The sequence below is a fragment of the Arctopsyche grandis genome, chromosome 4 (assembly GCF_051622035.1).
Source record: "Arctopsyche grandis isolate Sample6627 chromosome 4, ASM5162203v2, whole genome shotgun sequence".
NCBI classification, from domain to species: Eukaryota; Metazoa; Arthropoda; class Insecta; order Trichoptera; family Hydropsychidae; genus Arctopsyche; species Arctopsyche grandis.
This window is the reverse complement of record NC_135358.1, coordinates 26,878,434-26,906,185: the sequence shown is the minus strand read 5'-3', so window position 1 is coordinate 26,906,185 and position 27,752 is coordinate 26,878,434. Positions and strand designations below refer to the sequence as shown.

The following is a 27,752-nucleotide window of genomic DNA, read 5'->3' as shown; positions in this document are numbered from 1 at the left end:
GTCAATTTGACGAGCGAAAAATGGTGTGAAGCTACCATATCCAAATGGATCTGTTCGCGCCTGAGTCATGAGATATACATACACACCCACCAGTACTCACTAATGATAAAGCAAATCTTGACGTATCCGCCGGAGGTCTCGCGGTGGGTGGAAAGTCTCCTCACTCACAGCTACTCTTGTGACATCTCACCTACGTAAATATTGAAAATTTTCAACGCGTATTTTTCGTGTGAAAGAAAACGCTTTTATTATTATTATTATTATTATTATTCGCGGGGAAATCTCTAGATGAGTTTTCGCATCTTTATCAAGTCGTTAACGTTCCTCGTTATCATCGACTATCTTCCCAATGGATGGATCTCTCTATATGCAAATCTGATCCAATTAAATGTTTATTCCGTGTGACTTCAAATTGAAGCCCGTTACATGTGCACCATATCAACAAATCTTCATTATCGTTATTGACTGCAGTCGAAGGGATCTCCAACACATTTTCCTTCTAACAATCGAGCTCGTGTGTTTCCTAGCAACCTTTTACACTTTCTTGTATACCATTTAACCACTTTTATTAACGATATTTCGCCTTGTCTTCTAACCTAATATCTTCCTCTTTGGCATTTAAATGTATTCATTCGCTTCACTATATGTTTAAACCGTGTACGGACATTTCATCGCGGTGGCTTTTTATCGCGGGGGCAACTTACTGACAGATTTCATGCAAACATTTCATCATTAAAAAACATAACATCCTTGAAATTTGTTTTTTCGCTGAGCTGCGACAGACATGGAAAAAGCCTCCAAATCCGGATTTATACGTCGAAAATTGCCGTCTTTTCGAACACACTATGATAGTGTAGATCCTTGGGAGAAATATGATAGAGTAGTTTGGCGGTGGAAGTGCACCCTATTGTGACATTGCATGGTGTGATCCGAGCAGAGCAACGGTTGGATAATGCGGCAAGGACCGCTCTACAAAGTGTTCAGGGGCGTGAGACCTCGTTACGGCATCGGAAAAACGGAAAAGCGTTTCCGTGTTTACCGGATACACGTCACCTGGAAGCACATACACTCTCCGCGCGATCATATTTTCCCCAGGGATGGGAGACGAGGCGGCGAACGTCGTCTAAAGAAAAACTCGTAATAATTCGGGAACGGGATATTGCACGTATTTTTTGTTCGCTTATGAACTCACACTGTGTGCACGTTGATGACTGATCCAAACTTGTTGATGTTTCAATTTGGTCTGAGCTTCGTAGTCGCACCCTAACATATGATGTAATATGAATTAATTATTACAAAACAAAAATTCTACTCTAAAATGCAAATCTTATCATATATATATGTACATATAATATCGCTATCCTGTCTGTCTGTGTCTCTGTGTAAGATAACGCTCGCCGTACTATAATAGTCGTTTTGAATCGACATAATACTAATACTATAATAGTCTATACTATAATACTATAGTACTACAATAATACATAATACTATAATACTATAGTAATATAATAGTCGTTTCGAGAACACTGCCAATTAAACGTATAGGAATATAATAACAAAAGAAAAAAACTTCTATATATACTGTTCGCTACCAATGTTTCCTCTAGGCAAATAGACGGTGCTATGTCGCTTCGCATTTAGTGCCATCTATTGAAAATTTATTTAATTAATTAATTAATTTTTCTATTGGTGTTTCATATTGTTTATATGTACATACATATGTAGGTAGGTGGGTAGTTTTTACCATCTTTTCTTTGAGCATTTATCTCTGAGCGTTTACTGCCATCTATTGAAAATTTATTAAATTAATTAATTTTTCTATTGGTGTTTTATATTGTTTATATATACATACATACATATGTACATAGGTAGGTAGGCAGTTTTTACTTTTTTTTCATATTAAACAATGAAATATAAATATTAAATTAAATATATTTAAAATGTATTTGAAAAAAAATATACCGCGTGCGGATCAAACACAGGACCGACACATTACTTTTTTTATTTTTATTTAATAACTTAATATGCCAACACTCATGCGATGATATTTCATCAGGTACTTACACATTATTGTAGAAATGCTATAATGAGGTGATGAAAGAAAGAGGATGGAAATTACTACATAATTATGGATTAGTTGTATTATGCGCGGTATAATAAAATCAATGTATTTTATATTAACATATATAATATCTCTGTATTTTGTCATTTATGACCTTAACCCTAGTACGGGGAGTACAATTTTCCAACACAAACGGTTACGGTGTGTTCGTTGTACCCTTGCGTACATATGTACATACATATGTATATCAGCAACCTGCTTTTTAAATGTTTTATTGCTTGTTTTGGTTTTATATGAACAATCATTCATTATAAAAGTCATAATATGATTTTTATTGATTAAATAATATATATTTAAATTCAAACTTTGGAAATATTTGAACTTTGAAAAAGATAAGTAAGTTAGTTGATTTAGTGTTATATTATATGGGTACTATTTTGATTAAAAATAAAAATGATGTATTTATCAAACTAACGTCTCACGTTAGAACCGCGATAATCAGCCAGCGGCTCGCGGGCCGCATGCGGTCTTTTGGTGGTAAGATTGCATAGTTAAAATAGCTTAATTTTATTCCATACTTACCGGTTTTTTGATATTGTCGAAATAAACATTCAAAAACTTATTCCGACTCATGATTAGCTGAATGGAATGAATCGATGATCGAATATAAGGTAATCTTTGATATAAAATATAATCTTATATTATTGTTTTTTTCATCCCAAATATTTGAAATAGTAATACATAATTTTAATTTTTTCTTCATTTATATTTACTATTTTTATCGTTGAATGCAATCAAACGCAGCAGAACTTTGGAAACGCATAATTCTATAGTAACTGCTTTAGTAAGTCAATAGACCCTTATATCCGGTTTTAAATTTGTTTTATTCTATTCAGACGAAAGTATACATAAGTCTAAAAATGTTTTATTATAATAAATAAATAAGGTAATTGTTCAGTAAAGGAAGTAGCAGAAGAATATTTACGATTTTTTGTTCTATAATTGAGTTATTGAAATTTTAAAAGGCGATACTTTATCCGGAAAAGGGTTAAATTAAATTCATGATGGTTAACGCTTATACATACATACCTATATAATAAATACATACATACATATGTCCCTCGATTAGCACGGACGTTTTGATATAACGTTGCTCTGCAAAATGACAATTCATATCGTATATCTTCTCATATATGCATTTACATAGCCCTTATAATGAATAGGGATTAGCTAATGACCAATTTGGAATGAAATACAAAAAAGAAACCATGATTTCTAGCCACGAAACCGAGGTTTTTCGTGAATCGTATCTAGCACGTAAATCGTAAATATTGTTTAATTGAATGAGAGATATATTATTGTTCTTTATGTATATGTACTAAAATTCAGTCTATAAGGCTTTAAACTCATGTTATATTCTATAATGAAAAAAAAACATATCTAATATTATATATTAAATTATTTATGAGCTTTTGAAGTCAGTGGGTAAAAATAGTGAAGTATAACAATAGAACGATGCGATTGAAGCAAGTCAAAAAAGAAGCAAAATCCATGTATCTGTACAATGCAGGAAATTTTCATCTCATTGTATTCGTTCGCCTTGTTTTTCCCGCGATTTCCACGAACCGGGAAAATTTTAATCAAAGTATGCAGAGGAAAACTTGGTAAGCTTGATAATATTTTTCACAGACAGTGCACGCAAATCAAATGCGCGGCCAACTTGAATATTTTCTCATGCGTATTTTAATACTGCGCCTGTATAAAATATTGTGCATACATACAGATGTATACATATATGTACATACGAACACGTGTGCTTCTCAATATATCGAAAATCAAAATGTGAACTGATGCGATTCGTTGCCAATTTATTCAGAACAGTGCCGTTCTGAATAATTGTGTGTCGTAATCAGTGCGAAAATTGACAAAACGAAGGGGGACAATTAAAAACGACGCCAAAAATGCGGTTTTCGGTTCGCTAATTTCGGCTCTCGGGTGGGTATAGGTAAATTAAATTTTAATTAATTAATATAGAACGAGTGCGTGTACGTGGGCTTTTGAGTTGGTTTTTGAATGCATTTGTGCGATGCAATTTATGCGAGTTTTTATTATTGTCATTGTTGGTGCCGGCGAGCGGAAACAGTTTTGCAATATTTGTTTTGCAATTAAAACCGAACATACTCTCTCGCCGATTCCATAACAAACGGCCTTTTTAGTATTGTATGTAGTTTCGGAAATATGTTCTCTTTTATTCGTTTATTTTATTTTGATTTTTTTTTTACGTTTAGTATGAAAAGGGCTTTTAATTTATGTTATAAACCAAGTTATTGTTTTTTTCCATTGGCTTTTATCTTTTTCATACAATCAAAAAATCTTTCTGCATTGTGCAATCAAAACCTTTTTCAATATGTGAAAATGTATTTTTTTACTATGGATATCATATTGATTTAGTGTCAATTTAATGTATGCCTCGATTGATTTAAGCTTTTAAAGTGGTTACATTTTTAATCGATCCTTAATGCATACTGACTGATACAGAATTTTTCAATTTGCCGTTTCTAAAATACACACTCCATAAAGTCATCGATTTATTTTAAATTATACAATAACTTTTGTAACCGAAATGGAGATTTTTAACACTCAATTTATCAATATATATATATATATATATATATATATATATATATATATATATATATATATATATATATATATATATATACTGTACTTTTTGAAATGTACATATTATATATATATATATATATATATATATATATATATATATATATATATATATATATATATATATATATATAAGACTTGTTAGAAAATTCTGAAATTAAAATGCTTTTTTATTACAAAAGTACTAAACAAAACATCCGTAAAAAATACATTTTATTAATATTTAATATACAATGATTAACAGTAAATGCTTAGCATATTTTAATAACATTTTAAAATGTTCGCATTTTTAAGATATTATATAACACATAAATACGTACGTGCGGAACGAAAAATGCAAATTTTGGATTTTCATCGATGAACATTGTGGAAAACTTTAATAATATCAAGGAAACGTTAAATAAAAAAAATCATTGATTTTAAACAATGTCCTGTGCTTCCATTCCAATCAATCGATTTATTTCAACGAAAATTTTGGAATTGTAAAAGGTCGTTTTGGCCTCCTTATAAATCTTAAAATTTTTGTTTTTTTTGTTCAAATTAAATTTATGTATCCAAAGAAGCTCTCAATGACTTTTAATTATAAGAACGGGAACATGAAAAAAATGACGATTTTCTGAAAAGAACGCTTACATACAAACACCCATTCCGAACTCGAAACGGCAAGTTTGAATTCTCGTTAATCGGTCCAAACGTATCAAATCGACCCAAGTAAACTTCCATAGATGAATATTTAGTTTTTTTTTTCTTTTTACTATTTAAAAAAATCAAAACTATCCTCTTAAAAGAGATATATGAAAAAAAAACAACTTTTTCGAAATTTTCGTCGAGATAAATTAATTAGTTGGAGGCAGAGAGCATTGCATAAAATTAATGATTTTTTTTACTTGACGTTCCCTTCATATAACAAAAATTTTCCACAAGGTCCATCGATGAAAATCCAAAATTCGCGTTTCTCGCTCCGGTCTTATATGCACAAATATTTATTATAGTTGATAGTTAAAACAATCTATGGATTTCAAAACATCAGCAAACATTGAAAAATGTTAAATGTATTATATTTTTAACACAAAACAACTTATTATTTATATATTAAAAATATTATTAAATTAACAAAATATAAAAGGTTCGTCTATTGGAAACTAGCGCTTGAAGAGTTGAATATTTGTGTGCGTACATTTTCTATTCGAAATTATAATCACAAAAAGAAAATCGACTTCTTCAAATGTTCCATCACAAATAGAAGACTTAAATAATATATATCATTTATTTATAACAAACTCTCCTCTTCGACGATCACAGATTTTCAGGTCGTGGTAGAGCGTGTTGTGCCGGTTGGGGTATGAAAGGTTCATCGTCTTCGTAACTGTCGTCGGTGCCTGTGAGTAGTTGTAGGTATTTGAAGGACCTGGATTGTATGGGACAACTCCTCATGGCCGGTCTCCTCGGTTGAAAACTCAACGTTCCGTATTCCCTGAAACGTACATTATATGAAATACAATACGAGAAAGCATTTGAATGTCTTGTATTCAGAGATTTTCGAAAGAATACTCTTACCTCGGTACTGTGGAAGCGTAGCTGTACATTGAATTTTGTGAGCCGTGCGTGAAAGGACTATTTCTGGACTGAGGAGTGGGTGTTCTCGGTTCTGGTGAAAAAGCAGCACTAGAATCAGAGGAGGATTCCCAAGGATATACGTAGCCGTTGCTGGGTAATGTGACCGATTTGTACGGCGGTTGATTCACAACCTCCACGGTTATTTCAGGAGTCTTAGTGGCTAATGTGCTTAAACGGTCCATCGGACTCTTTGTGTAATTATTTTCAGTGGTAGTCTTTGGTGACTGTGGTCTTTTCCATTCTGGAACGTGAACTGGTCTCTCTGTAGCTAAGTCTGCAGTTCTCTCCTTCCATGATTTTGGACGTAAAGTTTGACTCCACGTAGGTGACGGAGATGATTTTGTTTTTTCCTGGACGTTCGATGGTCTGTATTGATTGACGTTGAGCTTCCACGGTGGTTCTATTACTTCTTCCAAATTTATTTCTTTAATAGGCAACGATTTAGCTCCTCTGGCCTGTGACAGTTCTCGCAATTCTCTCCTCCAGGGTGGTTCTTCGTTAGCCTTAAATTCGACGTCATCTTTGTTTTCTGCCTTTTGTATTGCGATATCGCGAAGTTCCTTCTTCCATGCCGGCTCAGGGTCATCTTTTAAAAATGATGGAATTGGAGACACTGAGTCTTGTCTTGCTGGTTCATTCCATAAATCTTTTTTCCAAAAACCATCTGCGTCCGATGCTTTGAAAGGTGAAGGCGCTCTGAAGTCTTCTTTCAAAATATTGACCTTCTTCCAAGTGGGTTCAAAGGTTTTCTTCTCTTCTTTCTGTTGGTCTATTTTATGTGTTTCATTCACGACGCTAGTCCAAACTGGTGGTTGAATTTCAATTTTAATTGGTTCTACTATTTCTTCTTTCTTTTTCACATCGACCCGATCTATAAGTGAAATTTTAGGTGGAATACCCGTCAATATTCTAAATGGATCCTCTTCTTCGTCTTCTGTCTTTTGGCCATCAAAAGAAGGACTGTCACGTAGGAAGGAAAACCTTTTGGGACATATATCTAAACTTGGCAACTTGTCGAGATCATCGGTCAAACCTTTAATTATTTCCATACTTTTACGGAAAGGGCTTGGAGAACGTTCTTCTTTAAATACAGGTATGAAGCTTATTGGTTTTTCAACTTTGACGCTCTCTTCTTGAGTAATTTCTTTTTCTCTAACTATATCTTTAATACATTCTTTACCAACGAATTCATTGACACCTTTACTTTTTTCGTCGACAATTTCAGTTACTATTACTTCATCTTGGGTGTCATTTCCTTTTGCACACACCGTGCTAAGATTTGATTCGACTTTAATGTTTGGGTCATCGCCGTCTAATTTATCATCTAAAAATTTTACTTGTTCAAATACTTCTTCTTCGTCTTCTTCTTCTTCTTCGTCTTCTTCTTCGTCTTCTTCTTCTTCTTCCTCTTCTTCTATTTCTTCTTCTACTTTCTCTTGCTCAACTTCTTCTTGTTCTTGTTCATCCAGTTTATTCACTGTTGATTCAATTTCAATGGATTTTTCTTCGATTGGTTCATTTTTATTTTCTAATACAATTTGCGGGGATATTCTTGGAGTCTCTCGTCTAACGTTTTCCAGTTCGTTCATCTTTGTTTGAACTTCTTCGATTATTGGTTCTACAGTTTTATCGACTTTCTCACTTGTTTCGCTCACTACATTTTCCGCTTGACTAGGCGGTGGAACTATCACTTTTTCACACTTGCCACTTGTGTTCCTTTCTGGTGTCGCGAAACCGTTAACCTTCTTCTCGGTCTGCTTTTGTGGACTGAATTCGCGCATTTCCACCGACTCGGATCGATTGTACGGTCCACTGGTCCTCCTGAGTAGCTCTTTGGGATTGGCCGGGATTTGAATGCAGGGAAAAACGGCCACGGGCATATTGAAATAGTGCAAAGCGGGTTTCACAGCCGGTGGAGTCTCCGATGTTGGGGTGAAAGAGGGTGGTTTAGGCTTTTCCTGAACTCCAGGACTCATCGCGTTAATCATCAGCCTCCTGGCCATTTTTTCGGATCTTATTTCTGAAAGATCCAAGCCTCCGGGTGTGTACGTGAAGGGTTTCTTTTCTTTCGCCATGGCGTTTTGCACGCACGCTGGTGGCTCTCTCGGCGACATAGGACCCTGTAATATATTAAAATTGTTTATTTTATGTGCGCATGTAAGTTATATGTGTACTCATGTCAGTATTTATGTTTATGAACTCGTATAATTTTGGCAGAACATTGAACCTATGTGCTTTCATACATATGTATGTACATATACTCGACTCTGGGCAAACGCAACGGTTATATTTATAACTGATGCAATCTACCGTTGAGCGATTCTCATCAAATTACGTCCAGTTATAAATATACATAATACGAATGTTTATGATATATTTACATGCGTATGAGGTATGATATCTCAATAGAATTTATATCGAAAATCAAGACATGTAATCGAAATATAATATATGCATTTGTGTGTTATTAAAGCAAATAATTAATACTAACTAAGTTTCTTATGTCGTTTGGACTATTTCTTGAGGGGCTGAATATTGAACGTGCCTCCATTCTGAAACGAAAAAATACATATTATGATAATTGTAATATACCTATACATAATTATTTTGATATCGATCCACGGTATGTCGTGCAAAAAATCCTATCATCAACTCAATTTCACTAACAATGTAGCACAACCCTTTTTCAAATATTATAAAATAAGCTTTCAATAATGAATTGCTATATTAATCGTAGTTGTACATATGCGAGTGCATAGTTTTAGTCAAATTACGGAAATAAAATTAATACTAGTAATAAAATTTGCAATAAAGAATACAGATATAAAACTTTATATACTAAACTATACTATATACTATAAATATATTTATAAATTATTCAATATTAATTAAAACGATGCAACGCGTTTCTATATTATTTTTTTCTAATATATGTATATGTTTGTATGTACATATCATTTGTTCTAATAAATATATGTATGTGTGTATGTACATATCATTTGTTCTAATAAATATAAGTACGTGTGTATGTACATATCATTTGTTCTAATAAATATATGTATTTGTGTATGTAAACTAATCGATTGGAGAAACTTTTCAATAAAATTTCGCAACATATTGATGTAATAAATAAGCAAGACTGATATACATATGTACATACATGTGTACTATTAGTTTATATTCAATATACACTAACTATTCCATTTGAATTAACACGTGAATATAATAGACGTAAAACAATGACCGAAAACCGACATTCAGTATTGTGACTATACATACATATGTATATAAATTATATATATATGATGAGCTGTTATATTTGAAAGTGGCGGAATCCAATTTTCAATTCCAAGAACACAATTTATGTTTGACTTATTTAACAAATCACTTCTTTTAATTCGATATGGCCAGAATCTCGTAAAAGCTGAATAAACCACCATTATTTTTACAAGCCTCTTCTATGTTTTTAGATATTATTAAACGCAAAACATTTTATTCATTTTTTTACGAAATATTTCTCGAAATGACGAAAATTAGATTTATACCACTTTCAAATAAATATAACGGCTCAAATATGAACATATTGATATGTTGATAGTATCTCACTTTTATCTAAAACTAATATTCGAGAACATGTTGACTAAATTTTTAATTAATTATAACAATAGCAATATATAATAAAATTTGAAAACTTGAAAATTTTAACATTTTATGTATAATAAAACAAACATAGAGTTATGTACGCATTGTCCTGTATTGATTCGGGATTTCAACAAAGATCCATTGACTTACTCGATGTCACTATTTGATTTATGATCATCATTAATTGACAATAGTTTATTTTATGTGCAAAATTAAAACCAAAGTTAAATATCTATCATTGTTGGATGGCGTCATATTTGCGCTATTTAACCACTAATATATTATTAATATGAACCCTCACCTATAAAATTCAGCAAATCACTGAAAATGAAATATAGTATCATACATATGTAACAGAATCCTATTGGACCACCGTTAATTTGTAATCGATTAGATTTACACCCAAATTGACCCAACGAGAGCTAACCGTACGTTCCTCTAGTGAAATTCGACCTGTCCGCATTCGATTCAAAGTCTAATTTTGATCTCGAATTCATGTCGCAAACCAGTAAATTACAGATCAACGACTTCAAATGCTACCTATGTACATATGTATGTGTGTCTAGTTGGTCTACATAAAGATATGTAGACTTTTCGAGAGTAAATTGCAAGTTTTGCTTTGCGTACGGAAGTCGTACGTTAATGAGAAACAGTCGGATGGGCAATCAGAAGTTTGCTCCGGTCGTATCGTTACCGGTAAAAGGCCCCGGGGCCTTCATCCTTCCCTGTGGCCCCCATTTCAACCGATATAAGCCCCACCGAATGGCGTATCTAATTGTCTTAGCCGGCTGTTATCGCTCGAATTGCTACAATCGCCGCAGAGGATCTCCTCTTCCGGACACTCCAATGAAGTAACTCTCCGCCGCTTAAACATTTCTGAAATGCACTTTCAAACGTTATAATAGTACTTGTGTCGTCTTGTCGCATTTAATTGAATGTCAAGAATATTAATACCTGCTCGTATAATACCTGCATATACGTATGTACATATGTAGTGCTAGTTACGAACCACCGTATACGTTTAATCACACAATTTATGGGATATCGGTTTAAGATTATAGTTTTAATTATGTATGTACATATGTACTAGACAAGTTGATTCTCCAGATCTTGTCAAGTCTACTCCCTTCAAATTTATTATAAATTGTTGCGTTGTACGTTTATGTAAAACTGATAAAAAATATGCTCCTAAAAAGGTATCGGTAATAATCCTCGACAGTTTTTTCGTTGAAGCGCGAATAAAATTAGTATTTTTTTATCTTTTGCCTATAATGATTCATTTAACAAATTAACATTTGCATTCTTATATACAAAATACTACGCATAAAGTTCAAATGCAGAAATTCGTTAATAAGTAACTAATTATTTAATCGAAGCTAGAATTCGTAGAGTAATAGACTTTTTTATACTTGTCAGAATTTGTACGTTGAAATAATATAGGGGGATATTTTTAATTTTTTTCATTCTTGACACCGCGAGTGGTGGACTGATTTTTTTTTCGTTTTCTTCAAAAAAAGGGAGAAAAATTGAATTGAATTTCTTTTGTATGTAAAAAGTTTCGTCGTACAAAAGAAAGACTTTCTTTTTTGTATGCTAATAGGCAGTCGATATAAATTACATACATTGTTCGTAGACAATGCTACATTCATACGTCATGAATTATTTCCCATTGACGAAGCAAGAGGGTTGTTCAATTTCTACTGTTTCGAATTGTATTCCGATAATATCACCCCTTTGCGGCAAATATTTTATTTTTTTGCAAAAATTTATGAACTCTGTTTATATGGAGAGAAAACTTAAACAGGTAAATATTGTCAGCAATCTAAAACTGAACGTATTCACATGTTTCAGCCAAAAAATACAATAAAAAACAAATCACATACATATATGTTTTAGAAAATTTTTTTGTTAAACATTAAATTAACTCTGAAATTTAATTAATTAATTTTAATAAATTTTCTTTCTACTGCATTGTTCAGATTTTAAGCAACCCTCAGTAATATAAAAGGGGGAATGTTGGGGTGTTACGTCCAGACACGTGCATCTCACGTAATGCGGGTTATCAGATGGCTATGCCACGCGTTCAATTGTACCTTTATCCCCCTATTTCGATATCTTTTTACTGATATTCATTATTTCCAAAACAAGCCCTACAATTTGTAATACAAAAAAATCCCCTTCTTATCCAGTACAATTCACACATAAGAATCAGAACAAAATGATGTGGGTATTTATGTATCTATACATTTTTATTATTTTTGTCGTCATCCAGATTGGACGCCACTGGTTGCGAAAAAAAATGGTGTTAATCTCAGCTACATTGAATATAAATAAACTGAAGTCGAACGCACCTGTTTATTTTCTTTTACTTCTATTTATTACTCCACGTTTCTGACCTATAAAATTTAGAGCGCGCTATTTATTAAATCGGCCTCTGCGAAATTAGGCAAAAATATTCAAAATAAACACCGAGAAGTGTGTTTTAAAATATTCACTCTACCTACGAAAAGTAGCGATTCTGGCAAATATTTTATGCGTTCGAAGATTCGAACACCGCGACGTGTTTTAGAGCACTTCTTCATCATCAGAAAAATTGGTTCGACTTACAAGATTAATGAGTGCCGCATCGCGGTAATATTTTATGCTGAGAATTTCGGTAAAATCGTTTTGGATAGGTGGGGTGTGGAGAGGAAGGGTTTTTACCATTAAGAGTAATAGGAAAATCGTTTCAAAAATGACACCTTCTCGTCTCCTCACAATTCCGCAATTTTCGCGCGGTTTTCCTCTACACAACTTTTCAAGCAAGATTCTGGGTGAGATCACCCATCAAAAATTTTAGAATTTGCTACTTCATATGTACATACATACACACATATATATGCAAACTGTGAATTTTCATTTAAATGAAAATCAACAAAGCTGAGTAATTCAAAATCAATAATAATTTTTATTACTATAATAAAATCCGTTGAAATATTCTGAATACCAAACAGACACTATGTAGCTATAAATAATTCATTTATCGTTTCAGACTTTACACAATTTGAAGTCTATTATTATATTTTATTTATTTTACTTCAATATTTTCAACTAAATTAAAATAATAATCCGTTGGTGAGCGGCCAATGTTCAAGTTGGAAGATAAAAAATAAAATTCTTTAAATACAATATACCTAGACACAATTCACATTGTTGTTTGTGTGTGTGTGTATGATTCGATATACTTTCTGTTTGGTGCGAGTTGATTGAACTTATGTATGTGCACTTACAAAAATTGCTTTATGTAAATCCAATTTTCCAGTTTTATTCACGGGAAAAAGTACGCTTTGCATTAATTCGAAAAAATTGAATAAAACTCACATCTTTGGCTTTGCGCCTGAACAAACTGAAAAATTCGATAAAAATTTACGAAAAACCGATTAAAATAATTCGATAAAACGCCTGTCTGGTAGAAGTTCCGGTAAATATATTTACAATCACTATAAATCCAATATACTTATTTTTATTACGCAAGCATTTTTTTCATGTGTATTTTAAGCCAAATATACATAAATATGAATGTCTTTACTCCAATTTCTGATCATTAAACTTAAATGCATTTTATTTCATTGAATTATTTTATGCAAAATTATCAAATGATTGTAAACATCTCTTACGTATTACCAAAATTAGAAGATTTGAGTTTAAATGTGTTATCCTTTTACACATCATTGAAATAGTTTTATTTCTTCTAATTTGTTTGGCAAACTTTTTTTTAAAAGCTTAATTAAGTGGATCAAAATCAAGAGAAACTGACGCAATATTTTCAAGAACTTAAATGTTCTTCCGAAAATAACGATAAAACAATAAAAGATTCTACCAATTTACTGAATACATTAAACGATGACAATTTTTTTTATTTTGGTTAGAACTTTGTCACAAGTTAATACCGCATCTAGAAATTATTTTAAACCAAATGCAATCAAGTAATATCGATGCGTTTTCAATAAAAAAAAAAACTTAAAATGTTTTAATAATGCCATTACACAAATACGAGATTCTTATAGCGAATTATATTCATCTCAGTCTCAAGAAACCAAAAATATGTGCGATATTATTATTAAGGATATAAAAGAAAGAGATATTTTTTCTAATCAATTAACAGCTTTGAAATAATTCAATAAAGAAAATGTTGAAAAGTACAGAAAGAAAATGCCAATGGAAGATCTACTACTAACCGTTGAATCATATCATTCATATACAATGCTAGATAAAGAAAAGCTTAAGACTGAATATGAAGTGTTTTACTCAAGGAAAGAAATGCATATCTTTAATGATTTATTGACATTGTTAAAATTTATTTCTGCAATCAATTTATGCAAAGTTCTTGAGGAAATAACAAAACTTATTCAAATTCTGCTCACAACTCCGATGACTACCCTTGACCCAGAACGGTGTTTTTCGTCAATAAAAAGAATAAAGACATACATATATAAGAAACACAATCTTTCAGAAATGGTTCAGGCTTTGTCTATGCTGTCAATTTTAAAAAAATGATCATGAATAATGAAAAATTTAACGAAAAGGTGATAGATCTTTTTTTCAAGGAAAAAAGACAGAAAAATCAATTTTATAATGAAATAAAAATACATATAATGTTTAATTTTAATAATTTTGATGTTAATAATAAAATATAATCCAAATAAATTTATTTTTATTTTTAATCAACCGCAGCACACCCAGATATCTGTATATACATACACAGACAAAAATACATTTATACATAATCATTAAAAAAATAAAATCATAATAATAGCAGATAAAGTAAAACTATCAAATAATAAAATACAAAGTAGGGAATATCTTGAACCTATAAAATGCACCTATAAGTTCTTATAAAATGCTTCCCACTCTGTAATTGGCCAGGAAAGCGCATCGGAGTCTATCTGTTAGGCTTTCCTGGCATATTGTATATATGTATGAATAAATACATAAATAATTTTTCAAACATATAATTACATGCTTTTAACATATATTTCATACGATGTATGTAAATCATTATATATAAATATGTATACATATACTATGCATCGTTGAAGTAATTAGTTAAATTGACTGAAAGCTTTTGCAGAATGTTAACTGTCATCTACTCATTATGATTTCTTCAAATATATTTTCAAACATAAAACTGTATTGTTTCAACATATGACTGACAAGTTTTATAAATGCTCGCCGGTTATAAATTAAAATTCACTGTCAAAACTTCACAAAATATTACAGCTCGCGTCGTAAAAGAAAAACATGCGATTTCGCTGAAAATTTTTAAACATCGTCTCATTTAATTTTTATGCCAATGTTCACAGGTGAGACAGTAGCTTCTTCTCGACATCCAAAGATGTCCCAGGTTGAAGTTTCCCTTAACTCATCTAACAAATGGATGCCGTCACGACGAGGAACATTTTCAGTCCGTCCCATTGCTCGCGTAAGTTTATTTCTACCTAACAGTCTGTACAAACATAAAAATATGTATGTATATACATACATATATGTATTAGTTTCCTGTAAACTTAAGTTCGAAATATTCGGGTGCAGTTATGAAATCGCCTGTTATGCAGAACTCGATGCAAAATTTATTTATTTTGGCCTCCTATTTAAATAATATAATGTATCATATGTACATACATATGTATGTACGTACGATACGATGAACTATTGATATGAGAAAAGTTGGCATTCGCTCACTTCGCCGTTCGATAACGATGCGACTTGTGCATCTGTCGCAAGGAAAATTCGTTCAAATAAATAATGAGTAAAAAAATTGTTTACTCATTATTTATTTGAATTTAATGAGTAAACAATTAACTTTAAAGTAGAGTCCATCGAAAGTTTTTTGCTGAAAAGATTTACAAGTCGAGTGCAGATTAATCTCGATGGAATTGCAGCTCGTTCGTGTAAACTTTTGCTCGTTAATTGTCATGGCGTTGAAATTGCTTCACGTGCGTCCACTGTTAGAATGATTAACGCTGCACTAAAAGAAAAATAGTGAAATCATTTAAAAACGAATTAAGTATGCATTTTTTTAAATAATGTATTATTCAAATTGTTGGGTGAAGCCAGAACGTGCTTCCTTGCTTTGAAAAATATATCATGACATTTTAATACACACGAATACTTCCTGGAATCTATTCTACTTTTATCAATGCCGAATATAAATATATTATTGATTTAGTATTCATCTGTTTGAACATGTGTACATAAAATCAATAGAAAAACCAACCAAACTATAAATTTATCATACTCATTATTCAGTATGCGAGTAATATATGTAAATAAAAAGAGTATATATTGTGTCGCTCCACATACATACATACATATGTGTATGTATATATATATGTACATAAATAAATATATAATATCTCAGGACATATTATTTCCGAACAGTATTTCATTTCATATACTGAAAACTGCTCCTAATTAATTTTATTCGTATCCTCAAAAATAGTTCGTAGAATTTTGGTCATTTTCATATTTATTATTTGACATTACTGCTACATACATTTTATTAATTTTGCTCAAATATTCATACACTTGGTAGTCAAATAGATATTACTCGCATGGGTTGGTTGACATACGTATTTTATTTTACATTCATACATACATATTATATATACCAAGAAGGCCTAACAGTTGAGTCTCAATGCGCCTTCCTGGCCAATTACAAACATTACAGCATTTTTTATTACATAAATTGCTGAATTTTTGAGATGCTGAAAAACTGGGAATTAACAGTTTTACATCTATGGATTCATTGGATCATTGGACATCTATGGATTTTAATTTGTGTATTAATTTAATTGTACATAAATCATATTTAAATAGTGGTGACATAATGGGAAGGATGGCTTTTTCTAATTTGATGGTGGAATCGTTTCAACAATGAAATGTCACATAAATTGGCAAACTCTGATAGGAAACGAACGATTTGGAGTCACAAATATCCAAGTCTATCCAGCAGCATTAAAGATTATACTCGGAATATTTTTTTTTTCAATCAAGTTGAGCTCCCGGGATTGAACCCGGTGACCTCTCGGTGCTTAGAATTATCGCAACCACCGAGCCATGTATGTACATATTATATATGGATACGTCCACGTGTTTGAAAAACAAACAAACGCATATGACCAGTGAAATAACAATTCTGCTCCCATTATTGTCATGTATAACATAATGTATGTCTTAACTGCAATAACCAAACCGAGATTAAATTTCAAATTTATGTAAACAAACTCCACTGAATGGCTCTCAGGTTAGATAAACATCTTAATATCGCGGTGATAGTCTACTAATTTCAGATTTACATTACACAATAAAGATCTCTCGGGGTTTCGCTTCGAGTCGTCAAAATCTAACCACGCTTTATCAAACTCACTGCACTTCGAAAGTCTGAGGGTGAACAAAAGTAGAACTACATATCCTCTGACGAATAAATACACATAAATACCGTTGCGTTTATGTGTATTTGTCCGCTTTATTATCAAACTTTCTAACGTCTCATTACTCGAGAGACGTCATTCGACGACTGAAATTGTCGAGAAACGTCCGAACTCAATTCCAGTGTACAAGCGCGAGGACAAAATGTATGAAATGTGCAGTTGAAATGCCAGTCGCGTTAATTGGCGTCCGGCCTTCGATGTGTTAACATGTGGCGGCGAAAAATCAGGAAGTTTTGGCAACAGTTAAGAGTGGTTAGGATTTTCGCTTTCGATTTCCGTTGCCAAAATGCTTGACGTTTTAAACGTCAATCTTCATGCGATTGTTGATGTAAACTCGTTGGCGTCAATTGACATAAAAAAAAATATGCATATCTTCTATACATCGTTTTAAGTCTAATTGGTCAATCAATACTTTCTACGTATTTTAAATTTGTATGTATTATAATTTCCATATTGGATTCGCAATATGATATTACATATACTTTCCCAATTTTATCTGCTTATTATTTATGTTCCAAGCCAATTTATTTACAGCCATACGCTGGTCAATTCAAAGTCCTCCCTTACAAGTTTCCGATTCTATCTAATCACATCTTATTTTATAATTTCAACTACGAATTCCAATACCGGTAGTACCAAAACCGGTTATTTGGTTTTCGGTATTATCGGTAGTACAAAATAGACTACCGATAGTACCGAAATATTTCAATTTTATGATAATTTAATTAAGAAGACAACGTTTTATCGGCTAGTTTGTATAGATCAGTTGAATCAGTCAAAAGTTAACATCCTTTTTGACCTGCTATTTGAAGGTGCGGCTAAAGTGTATACATTTAAAATCAAATACAAAGTATACCAAAAAAATCGTACTTACGTACATATGTACATACATATTTCGTACGTACTTTACGTACATAATCGTACTTACGTACATACAATATACCAGGGACTATTTCTGAATATATATACATATATTGATTTGTAACCGAGTATTAAAAATGAGATTTTTTCGGAAAACCTTTTTTTCTACTTGACAATTTCTTTATAACTAAGAAAGTACATAAATAATAAAATAAATTAATGACTAACCGACAGTTAACCTATGTACATCTGAACCATAAATTAATATTTCGTCGATAATTAATTAAATTTTACTGTATCAATTCCTTAAATAAATCAACATCGGTAAATATCGATACTACCGATAATGAACAAATTTTTTCGGTTTTACCAGTAGTGGCTAATGCAGTGCTACCAAACTATGGTCCGCGGCCCATTACTGGTCCGTGGACTGGCGGTAGCCGGTCCTCGGAGAAAGACGTAAAAAAAACAATAACTTATGTCAGAACTATTTCAAAATATATATAGACTGGATGAACCAAGCTAGCTTATTTGACAGATATTTTTTGCATTTTGAATGACCTTAACTTATCCATGCAAGGAAGAATGTCATCTTGTTTCACAATGGCAGACAATACAGATGTGTTGAAACGAAAATTAAAAACATGGAAAATTCGTGTTTCAAAAGATTGCTATGACATGTTTCACAATTTCTGATATTATTTACGAAAGAGGATAGGAGTTTAATATGAAGTATTTGCGCGATATAATCAGTTGTCATTTGACAAATTTATCAGAGCGATTCGATTTCTATTTTCCACCAGATGACGATCCACGAATTTTACTACTTAGATTTTATTTTATTTTTATTTGTTTGCAAGTTTTCAACAATATACATATACATATAACGTTTTTATTTTAAAATATGATGCTGGTCCGTGAGGATTACTGAAAAAAAAAATCTGGTCCGCCAGCTGAAAAAGTTCGAGAAGCACTGGGCTAATGTGAGCATTTTTGGAATCCCTAAATCCAACATATTACCTTTTTTGTATTATTTCTTGGGTACTATTTGATCTCCAATTTTTTTTAATACTTTCATAATTGAATACGTGCATATCTAAATATTTTTTCGTTTATCTCTAGTTGTTTTATTTATATGTATATAGAAGTAAACACACAATTAAATGGAAAATTCTAGAATAGCTGGTTTATCTCCAATGGTTTAGACTTGTAGCTCGGCCAGCTATGAAATTGCTATAACTTGAGAATTAGAAAAATAATGTCCATTAAGAGTTAAAATTATGCTATATATACAGAGAGTACGTTTCTTTATATTTATTGGCTGAAATGTGGGACAGCGGTGACTTACGTGCGATGCTTTATAAAAGTTTTCGCGACCGTAAAAGAAAATGTCTTTTCACAGGATACAACCCCCTTCCTCATTTTTACCCCCCCATGTGAAAACCCACCTCGACCAAAAGGAAGTGTATGCATCTTGCCAGTGAGCTTAAAAGCTCGCTCTACTTTTGAACAATTACACAAAAGTTCACTGTAAGGCACTCACACAGGACTCACAATGATAACATTATACGGCGATATAAATTTTTCAAGAAACGTATCGCGTTTCGTTCTGCGTAATATTTATGTATTATATTTTCTAGAGTTGAAGGGAAAATTGTACGAAGGGTAAGGAAAAGCATGGTCGATCTGATAAAAACGGCGTTTAAGTCTATTTTGCATAATCGGGGCTTATTTTACGATCGTAAATCTCGATTAAGAAGTTTTCCAACAATCGTCTTAAATTTGGAAGTTGCCCGCTCGAAGAAATATCGATTTAATTCGAAACGAGTTTTGGTATCGCAAAAAATGATACACAACTCCAAATTTGCGTGTAATAATTTCATGATATTTGAATATTCGCATAAAATTTAGCATATCTAGAAATATCAAACATAATTGGTATACATACATACATATATATATTTATAAAAAACCAATTCATAAAAACATAATTAATTGATAGTGGCATAAGCCCACTTTTCTTCATTTCGTGAAATATCTCGCAAAACATTAAATATAATTTTTTGCGTTTAACAATATTTAAAAATGCGACATTTCATTTCGTTTTAACGACATGCGTAATACGACATTTCATTTTCAGTGATTTGCTGAAGTTTATATCTGAAGGTACATATTAATAATATATTTATGGTTGAATAGTGCAAATATGACGCCATCCAACAATGATAGCTATTTAACTTTGGCTTTAATATTGCACATAAAATAAAATATTGTAAATTAATAATGATGATGATCGTAAATCAAATAGTGACATCGAGTAAATAAATGTTGAAATCTCGCATCAAGGCAGGACAAGACGTACGTAGTTCTATGTTTGTTTTATTATAAATAAAATGTGTGGAAAGTTTTGACATGAAATGTCACACAAGTTTTCAAATTTTAATATATATTCATACAAAATTTAGTCACGAATAATAGTTTCAGATGCAAGTGGGATGCTATCAACATTTAATAATATTTAAAAATACTAGTGGCCTGTAATACGATTATTCTGCTTTTCCAAGATTCTGGACATATCGAATTAACCAGCAGCGTGGTCTAGTGGTGAATGTTGAATTATTTCGTACATGACGTTACGAGTTCGATTCTCGCTGTTGGCCAGACCTGATTTGTCTAGGTCGATCGTTTCTTATCAGAATTTGCCAATTTTTCTGATTTTCATTGAAACGATTCCTGTAAAATTGGCGTTTCCTTCCCAATTTTCTGTTGCGAACCTTTAGTTATTGTTATATCTTAGGTTTCGCCATATTGCTCACCATAGATGTCTCTGTGGTTGTTTATCGAATATAAAAAAATCGTATTGTTACATGAAAGTTATTCATCGTTATTTATCGTATTAATACGATGTTTGTAATATATTTATACTGACCATAGATGTCAGATATTATTTAGATTTACATGTATCTATGTAATAATTTTGTGGACCAGGAAGGCGCATTTGGGGTTTACCTGTTAAGCTTTCCTGGTATATTTGTAAAATAAAATAAAATAAGTGATAACAATTTGTGAATTGCGTCAAAAAGAAATAGTGTTTTTTGAACTGAAAATTGATGGTATAATTTATTATTTTCGATAATATTATAATTAAAAATAGGCCGATTAACAGTTGGTGATTGACAAAATTAATCTATAGATATAAAAATATAAGATGATGCTTTTATTTTCATTGTATATTCTTATGATTGCGTCTTTCCAAGTGGATGATCCGTGATACTTATTTGAAAATTAATTGCCGCATTAATTTATGTTGATAATTTCGATTTGTTTGGTAAATAAAATTAGCAAATTTTGCTTGGTGTTTATAAATTTAAAATTTTCATTAGACTCAAAATCTGATTTAATTTTCTGTAAGCGTATTATTTTTTGCTATATTCCACCCGTCTATATGCTAAAATTACAAGCAGACGCTTCCTATTGAATGTTTGTGTTGAGCGTTCAATCACCTCGTTGCATTGGATCATTTACTATTTTTATTTCCATGAAAAGCATCACATTGATTTTGCAAATTGAATTTTTCAGCATGTACCACATGTTTTGCGGATGTAATTCGTTTCAAATTCGCTCGAAAACATATTGAAATTCTCCCAGTATTATTATTGGGATAAATATCATCCTTTGATAATCTTTATTAAAACCAAATAGCTTTGATTTTGTTTTTGTTAGCATTGCATCGTATCCGGTTTGTAGACATTTCATTGTTATATTTAGTTTGGGGCTATTGAACAAAATCTTGCGTAGTGTTTCTTGTCGTCGTATTTATTTAGCTTATACCGTTATTGCACGCGCGTTGGCAATAGTTTTCAAGCTCGTCTGAAACACGATCCGACCTGAAAAAAAGCGAAAGTGGAACAATCGACGTGTCCAACGTATGTGTGCTAAACGAAAAACAATATTTCTTTCCGCGTTTTATATATAGAATAAACGTAATTAAATAAATGACCTGGTCACCGATGCTCGAATGGGGTCTGGCTCGTGTTCAAACGACGCTCGTTCTTTCGAACTCGAACCAGAGGAGCGTCCATTGTAATCGATTCTAGACGAGGGGGAAAAAAATGCTCGTTTTTTTCGTCTTTTTGTCTACACGAATAGCTTCTAAGTTTATCATGTCAATACCACTCACCTTGGTCGATATGAGTCGTCAAGTTGAAAAATGCAACGGGTCGCCCTTTTCTCTTCTTTTCCTTTATCCTACGTCTCTTTCACTTTGACGGCGATTAATCTTCCACTAGTCTACTATCTCAATGATTCTCACAGAACAATTTTCGATCTTAAAATATTTTACAAATACACTTTTCTCAGATCAAATCGTACGATGAAACATTGTGAACACTGTTTTCGTACATCGAAACACTCGTATAATTTCGTATAACGAACCTGTTAAAAATAAATAAATAAAAAATGTATACGGTTGCTACTGTATTGTTTCGACGATAAATCGTCGGTTTAGTTCGAATATTTCGATCTATTTTAGATAGACAAAAACGGAAAGTTTATGCAATATATTTGTTAAACGGGCCTTGAACCATATTGCCGAGACAGCTGGACGAAACCGAATTAACTTGAACGTTCTCTGTTTCGTCTGTTGTACAAATCGGATTTTGTGGGTCGAATTGTATCAATTTTAGCTTCTTTTATGAGACGTACAACCGAAATTAATTTCGATTTAAGTAAATACAATATTATTCTATACATCGATTTATATACATGTAATACAATAAGGAAAAATAACAACTTTATAATAATTCCAATCAAATAAAACATATATACTGTACATATTTACAAAAACTTAATAAACATTATTTTTTTTTTGTATTATGTTATGTTTTCTATTCTTACAAAAAGTAAATGATGTTTTTCTAATTTTAATTAACCGTTTTAACAAAACGTGTATTCAAATATAAGAACTGTTTATGTAAATAAATCAGCAATATGTATAGAAATTATCAACCATCAAATAATCTAATGTTGTTGCATTCCGTTACAGTAACTTGTAAACCTCGTAGTGTCACTTTTTTTTAATTTTAACTTAAAGATACAGTTCTAAAAGTGTTATATATGAAATGTTTTGAAATAACATCATCTAAAAGAAAACATAAACATATCATTTACGATCAAAAGTATGCTTACGAGACTTGTTTGGGTAACGTAAGTTGGGGTAACGTAATATTTAATATTCGATGTGATATTGAACGGTGAGTTTTTAATATAGAAATTTTCGAAGTATTCCAGTTATTAGTTAGTTAGAGCACTGTTTCAAGTTTTAAAATATTTCACAGTTTTGACAGTTTACACGTACATCCGAATTTTTGTAAATTTTCCGAGAGCTACGGCTCTCGAGGGTTTCGGTTCTTTCGAATTCGGTGAATTTTCCCGATATTAGAACAATTGTTATCGCGTACCGTTTTTCAAGTTACGTAAGTATGTGTGTTCGATTTCCCGGTTGCAGTTTCGGTTTCGGTTTCCCGGGTGGCTAGTGTCCGGCGCGGTAGCCACGCGACTCTCGCTGTTGCCTGCGTCCCGGCAAACGCCAGTATTTCAATACTCCAGGGGAGTATTTAAAACGTTCCTAATTATATATTTAATACAAGAATAATGTGTTAATATACATACTACAAGAATCAATGTTTATAAATAACAATGTATTTTCCTATTATCGTATTCTTCGCGTCATATTAAATGGCTTTCACTGTAACGCAATTAAGTATTAATTTATTGATGGTACTATCAAATTCCGATTAAAGCAGGTTCAGCTTAGAGTCTTCGTGTTTATCAATATCAAATGTTTGGATTAAGGTTTAATACTCGTCAACTGTAATGTATTTCGAATCCATCTGTTACTAGTCTGAAATTTATCTCAAATTATTTATAGATGCGGTCCGTATCGATGCTTCGGTTGAAGTCTGCATCGATGCCGCCATATTTACAATTCAAAACCAATTCAAACTAATTTGAAATTCGAAACTTTCTCCATTTACATAGATGGGTACATCGGTGCATTCAATCATGACGTAAATGCCTTTATGTCGATCGTACGTTTCACATAAATAATTAAATGATTCTAAATTCTTTAAAAATGTAGGAACATTTTTTTTTTCATTAATCTAATCATTTTGAATGAGATATATCAAAATGTCAGTCGTTGGGACTACACCCATGCCTATCAAAAATAAAGTCTACTCCTGGCAGCTATTTCTGGAGAGTCGTCTCGTAAAGTAGAAGACTGGTAGAAATTCGTACGCAACTCTTCCGATTATAAAATAAAAAATAATAATAAATGGACAATAGTCAATGGTGCAGACTCTTGGTAGGTCAGATCGTTTACATTTACTCGACTTTGAATTTATTTTTGGATCGTTTGATTTTTTAACTTAGCTTAAATTCATTCAATGTCGCACTCGTCGGATCAAAGTACACGTTTGTTTTGGTTGAATCTCGGGAAAAATTCTATTTAAGATTTTAAAATTTTCTACAGTCCATTCAGAGATTTGGAATGACTGTCTCAATGAATTCGTCGACATTCAAATAGTGAAAATCGAGCGAAATATTGTATAATAAACATGGAAAAGTGTGTCGCCGTTTAGCCAAGCATATAAGACGATGTACGGATGTGCCAAAAAACGAATGCAAATCGTACCGTTGAAAATTTGCTCGAAACTTTAATGACGTCAAAGCTGCAAAAGCTTCTAGTGAAATTGCGATAAGTTATTGCTACATGTGTTGACGAAATAATTATAATTTTTCAAGCTATTTTTAATTTTTGTAAGCAACCGGAATTGGATCTTATTATTTTCTTCAGAGTGAGGTTTTGTTATGGAAAAGTTTGAATGCTTTGTGCAACAATTTTCCCTCTCTGGACTTGAAGTGGTGACAATCCCTTTAATTATTTAAACTGTTTTTAGAGACGTGTTTTAAAATAAACTTTGAATGTTTGTTCAGTGCTTTGCTGTGAATTTCACGTGAAAATCGAGTCGTCCGTATATACATAATTAATCAATCGGATATTTTTAATAGCGGAAGAGGGACTTTTGCGTGGGTGTATCGGACATTGGTTGAGGTCGCTAAGATGGCCGATCCACGCAAATTTAAATTTAGGACCTTTTTCCATCTCGTGGAAGAGAGTAATGAGTCTATCGTAGGCGTTCGCCAGTGGTGTCTAAAGTGGGCCCGTGGACCGACAGACGCCTACGTAGCAACTCTATTTAGTTTATCTATTATATTATTTATGTATATAATTTGTAAGTATACATATAATCTCTCCAAGCGAAAAGACAACTCAACATTTCCGTGCCAACATTTTACATTGTACCTTTATTATATAATTGAATTTTAATTTTTCATACTATTGTAATGCAATAAAATTGTATTTTATTTCGTCAATAAATTTAAATTTGCTCTCTGGACGTATTGTGGAAATTTATCGGCCAATGTGTTACTTTTTGTTGAAGTTTACACGATGCGGCAGCTGTTGGTGTGTTGAAAACCTATTTGTGCATTTTCCGACAATCGTGCAAAAATCGTGTGAAGAATAAATACATACATCCTATGTATTTATAGACAGTGGACTACATTATATTTTAAATTATTGTACGGCTTAAAATGCGACTTGTTCTCCGTTTCGAATTTACGCATCGAACGCGTTTCTGCATTTTATTGGTAATTATATTATAACAGACTATTCTGTGTGAAAAATTCGTAAGAACATTGTTTAAAAGCTTTCTAATACAATTGATACAAATATGTTATTGAAGTATGCATAATATAAATTGTACATTGTTTTGGTTCATTGCATTTCAATGCCACTTTTATTATATGTAGGGAAATATCTTTATCCAAACCAAAATATTTGCAGGTACATACATCCGTATGTATATGAAATTTTCTATTACCAATCAATTAAAAACCACTTAATTTTTAACAGAAATATTTCATTCGCAAAAAAATGGCCATTTTTTTATTCAAATTTTTTAATTTTAATCTGGAAATCATGTAAGAAGTGGCCATTGTCACATTTGTCACATATTGTTTCTCAAATTTATTAAATTATACTACTAAAAAAAAATTTTGTTTTATTTATTTTTATTATTTTATTTTATTTCATACCAGGAAGGCATTACAGGTAAACCCCAATGCGCCTTCCTGGCCAAATTACAAACAATACAGCATTTTTTATTATATACATAAGTCGCTAAATTACGAGACACTGACAAACTCGACAATTAACGAGACATCTATGAATTGTACATACATTTTTATTGTAATATTTACATTAATCATACTCAAATAGTGGTGACATAGTAGGTAGGAAGGATTTTTAGCCAATTTTTAATCGGGAATCGTTTCAACAATGAAATCAGAGAAAATTGGCAAACTCTGATAGGAAACGATCAACCAGGAGTCACAAATCCTGGTCTGACCAGCAGCATTACAGATATACTCAGAAAAATTCTTTTTCAATCGAGGTCAGCTCAAGGGATCGAACTCGGCGCCTCTCAGTGTTAAGCAGAAGCTTAACGACCGAGCCACGCTGCTGGCTATTTGATATTAGAAGCTAAAATTTAAGTGACTAGTGAATGATGACCTTTGTTGGGCGCGCTCCCTCAATCCGGTTTTACACCCTCATTCTGAAAATTGGCTAGACAACTGCATGAGTGATATCTTAAAAGAAAGGGCAATAAGCATGCATGCATTTAAAAAGGTTTTACCTTTTAAGGAAAATTTAGTTATTTTTTTAAATACAAAAAAATATCAGTTATTTCCTTTTACTATTACTTTTAACTTGGGCAGTTATTAGTAATTTACTGAGAGATTTTAAAGTTTTAACTAAAAATCTTTGAAAATGACATAAAAAAAACCATAAGACTTTGTACTGAGGTATGTACAAAGGTGGCTCAAAATGTTGTAAATAATGTGAGCTATCAGCCCTTTAAGGCTTTGCACTTAGCTTCATAATACCCTGTATATATTTTTATTTATTTTATTTTATTTTACATAGATATATACCAGAAAGGCCTAACAGGTAAACCCGAATGAGCTTCCCCTAGATAAAAAATTACAAATATTGCAGCATTTTTATTACATAAATCTCTGTATTTCGAAAGGCACGAAATTAACAATTCATTAATATATAAATTAATCCATAGAGACATCTGTGGATTATGACTTGTACATATTTTTTTACATATGGTACATAAATCAAATTCAGATACTTGTGACATAGCTGGTAGGATGGTTTTTGCCAATTTGATGGAGAAACCGTTTCAACAATGAAATCAGATAAATTGGCAAACTCTGATAGGAAACGAATGACTTGGAGTCACATATAACCAGCAGCGTGGTCTAGTGGTGAATGTTGAATT

At 31.9% G+C, this 27,752-nt stretch overlaps 1 protein-coding gene across 1 annotated transcript; it reads right to left on the bottom strand.

Annotated features, from left to right (window-relative positions):
• Nucleotides 1–6,029: 6,029 nt before the first annotated feature.
• On the bottom strand, nucleotides 6,030–23,922 carry LOC143910629 (uncharacterized). The gene is made up of 6 exons (XM_077429187.1): nucleotides 23,811–23,922; nucleotides 23,345–23,476; nucleotides 22,517–22,770; nucleotides 8,853–8,913; nucleotides 6,302–8,481; nucleotides 6,030–6,218 (listed from the first exon to the last, which is right to left on the bottom strand). Exons 4-6 carry the CDS (start codon nucleotides 8,910–8,912, stop codon nucleotides 6,041–6,043), a joined length of 2,418 nt encoding a protein of 805 aa, XP_077285313.1. The 5' UTR covers nucleotide 8,913; nucleotides 22,517–22,770; nucleotides 23,345–23,476; nucleotides 23,811–23,922; the 3' UTR covers nucleotides 6,030–6,040.
• Nucleotides 23,923–27,752: the final 3,830 nt, after the last annotated feature.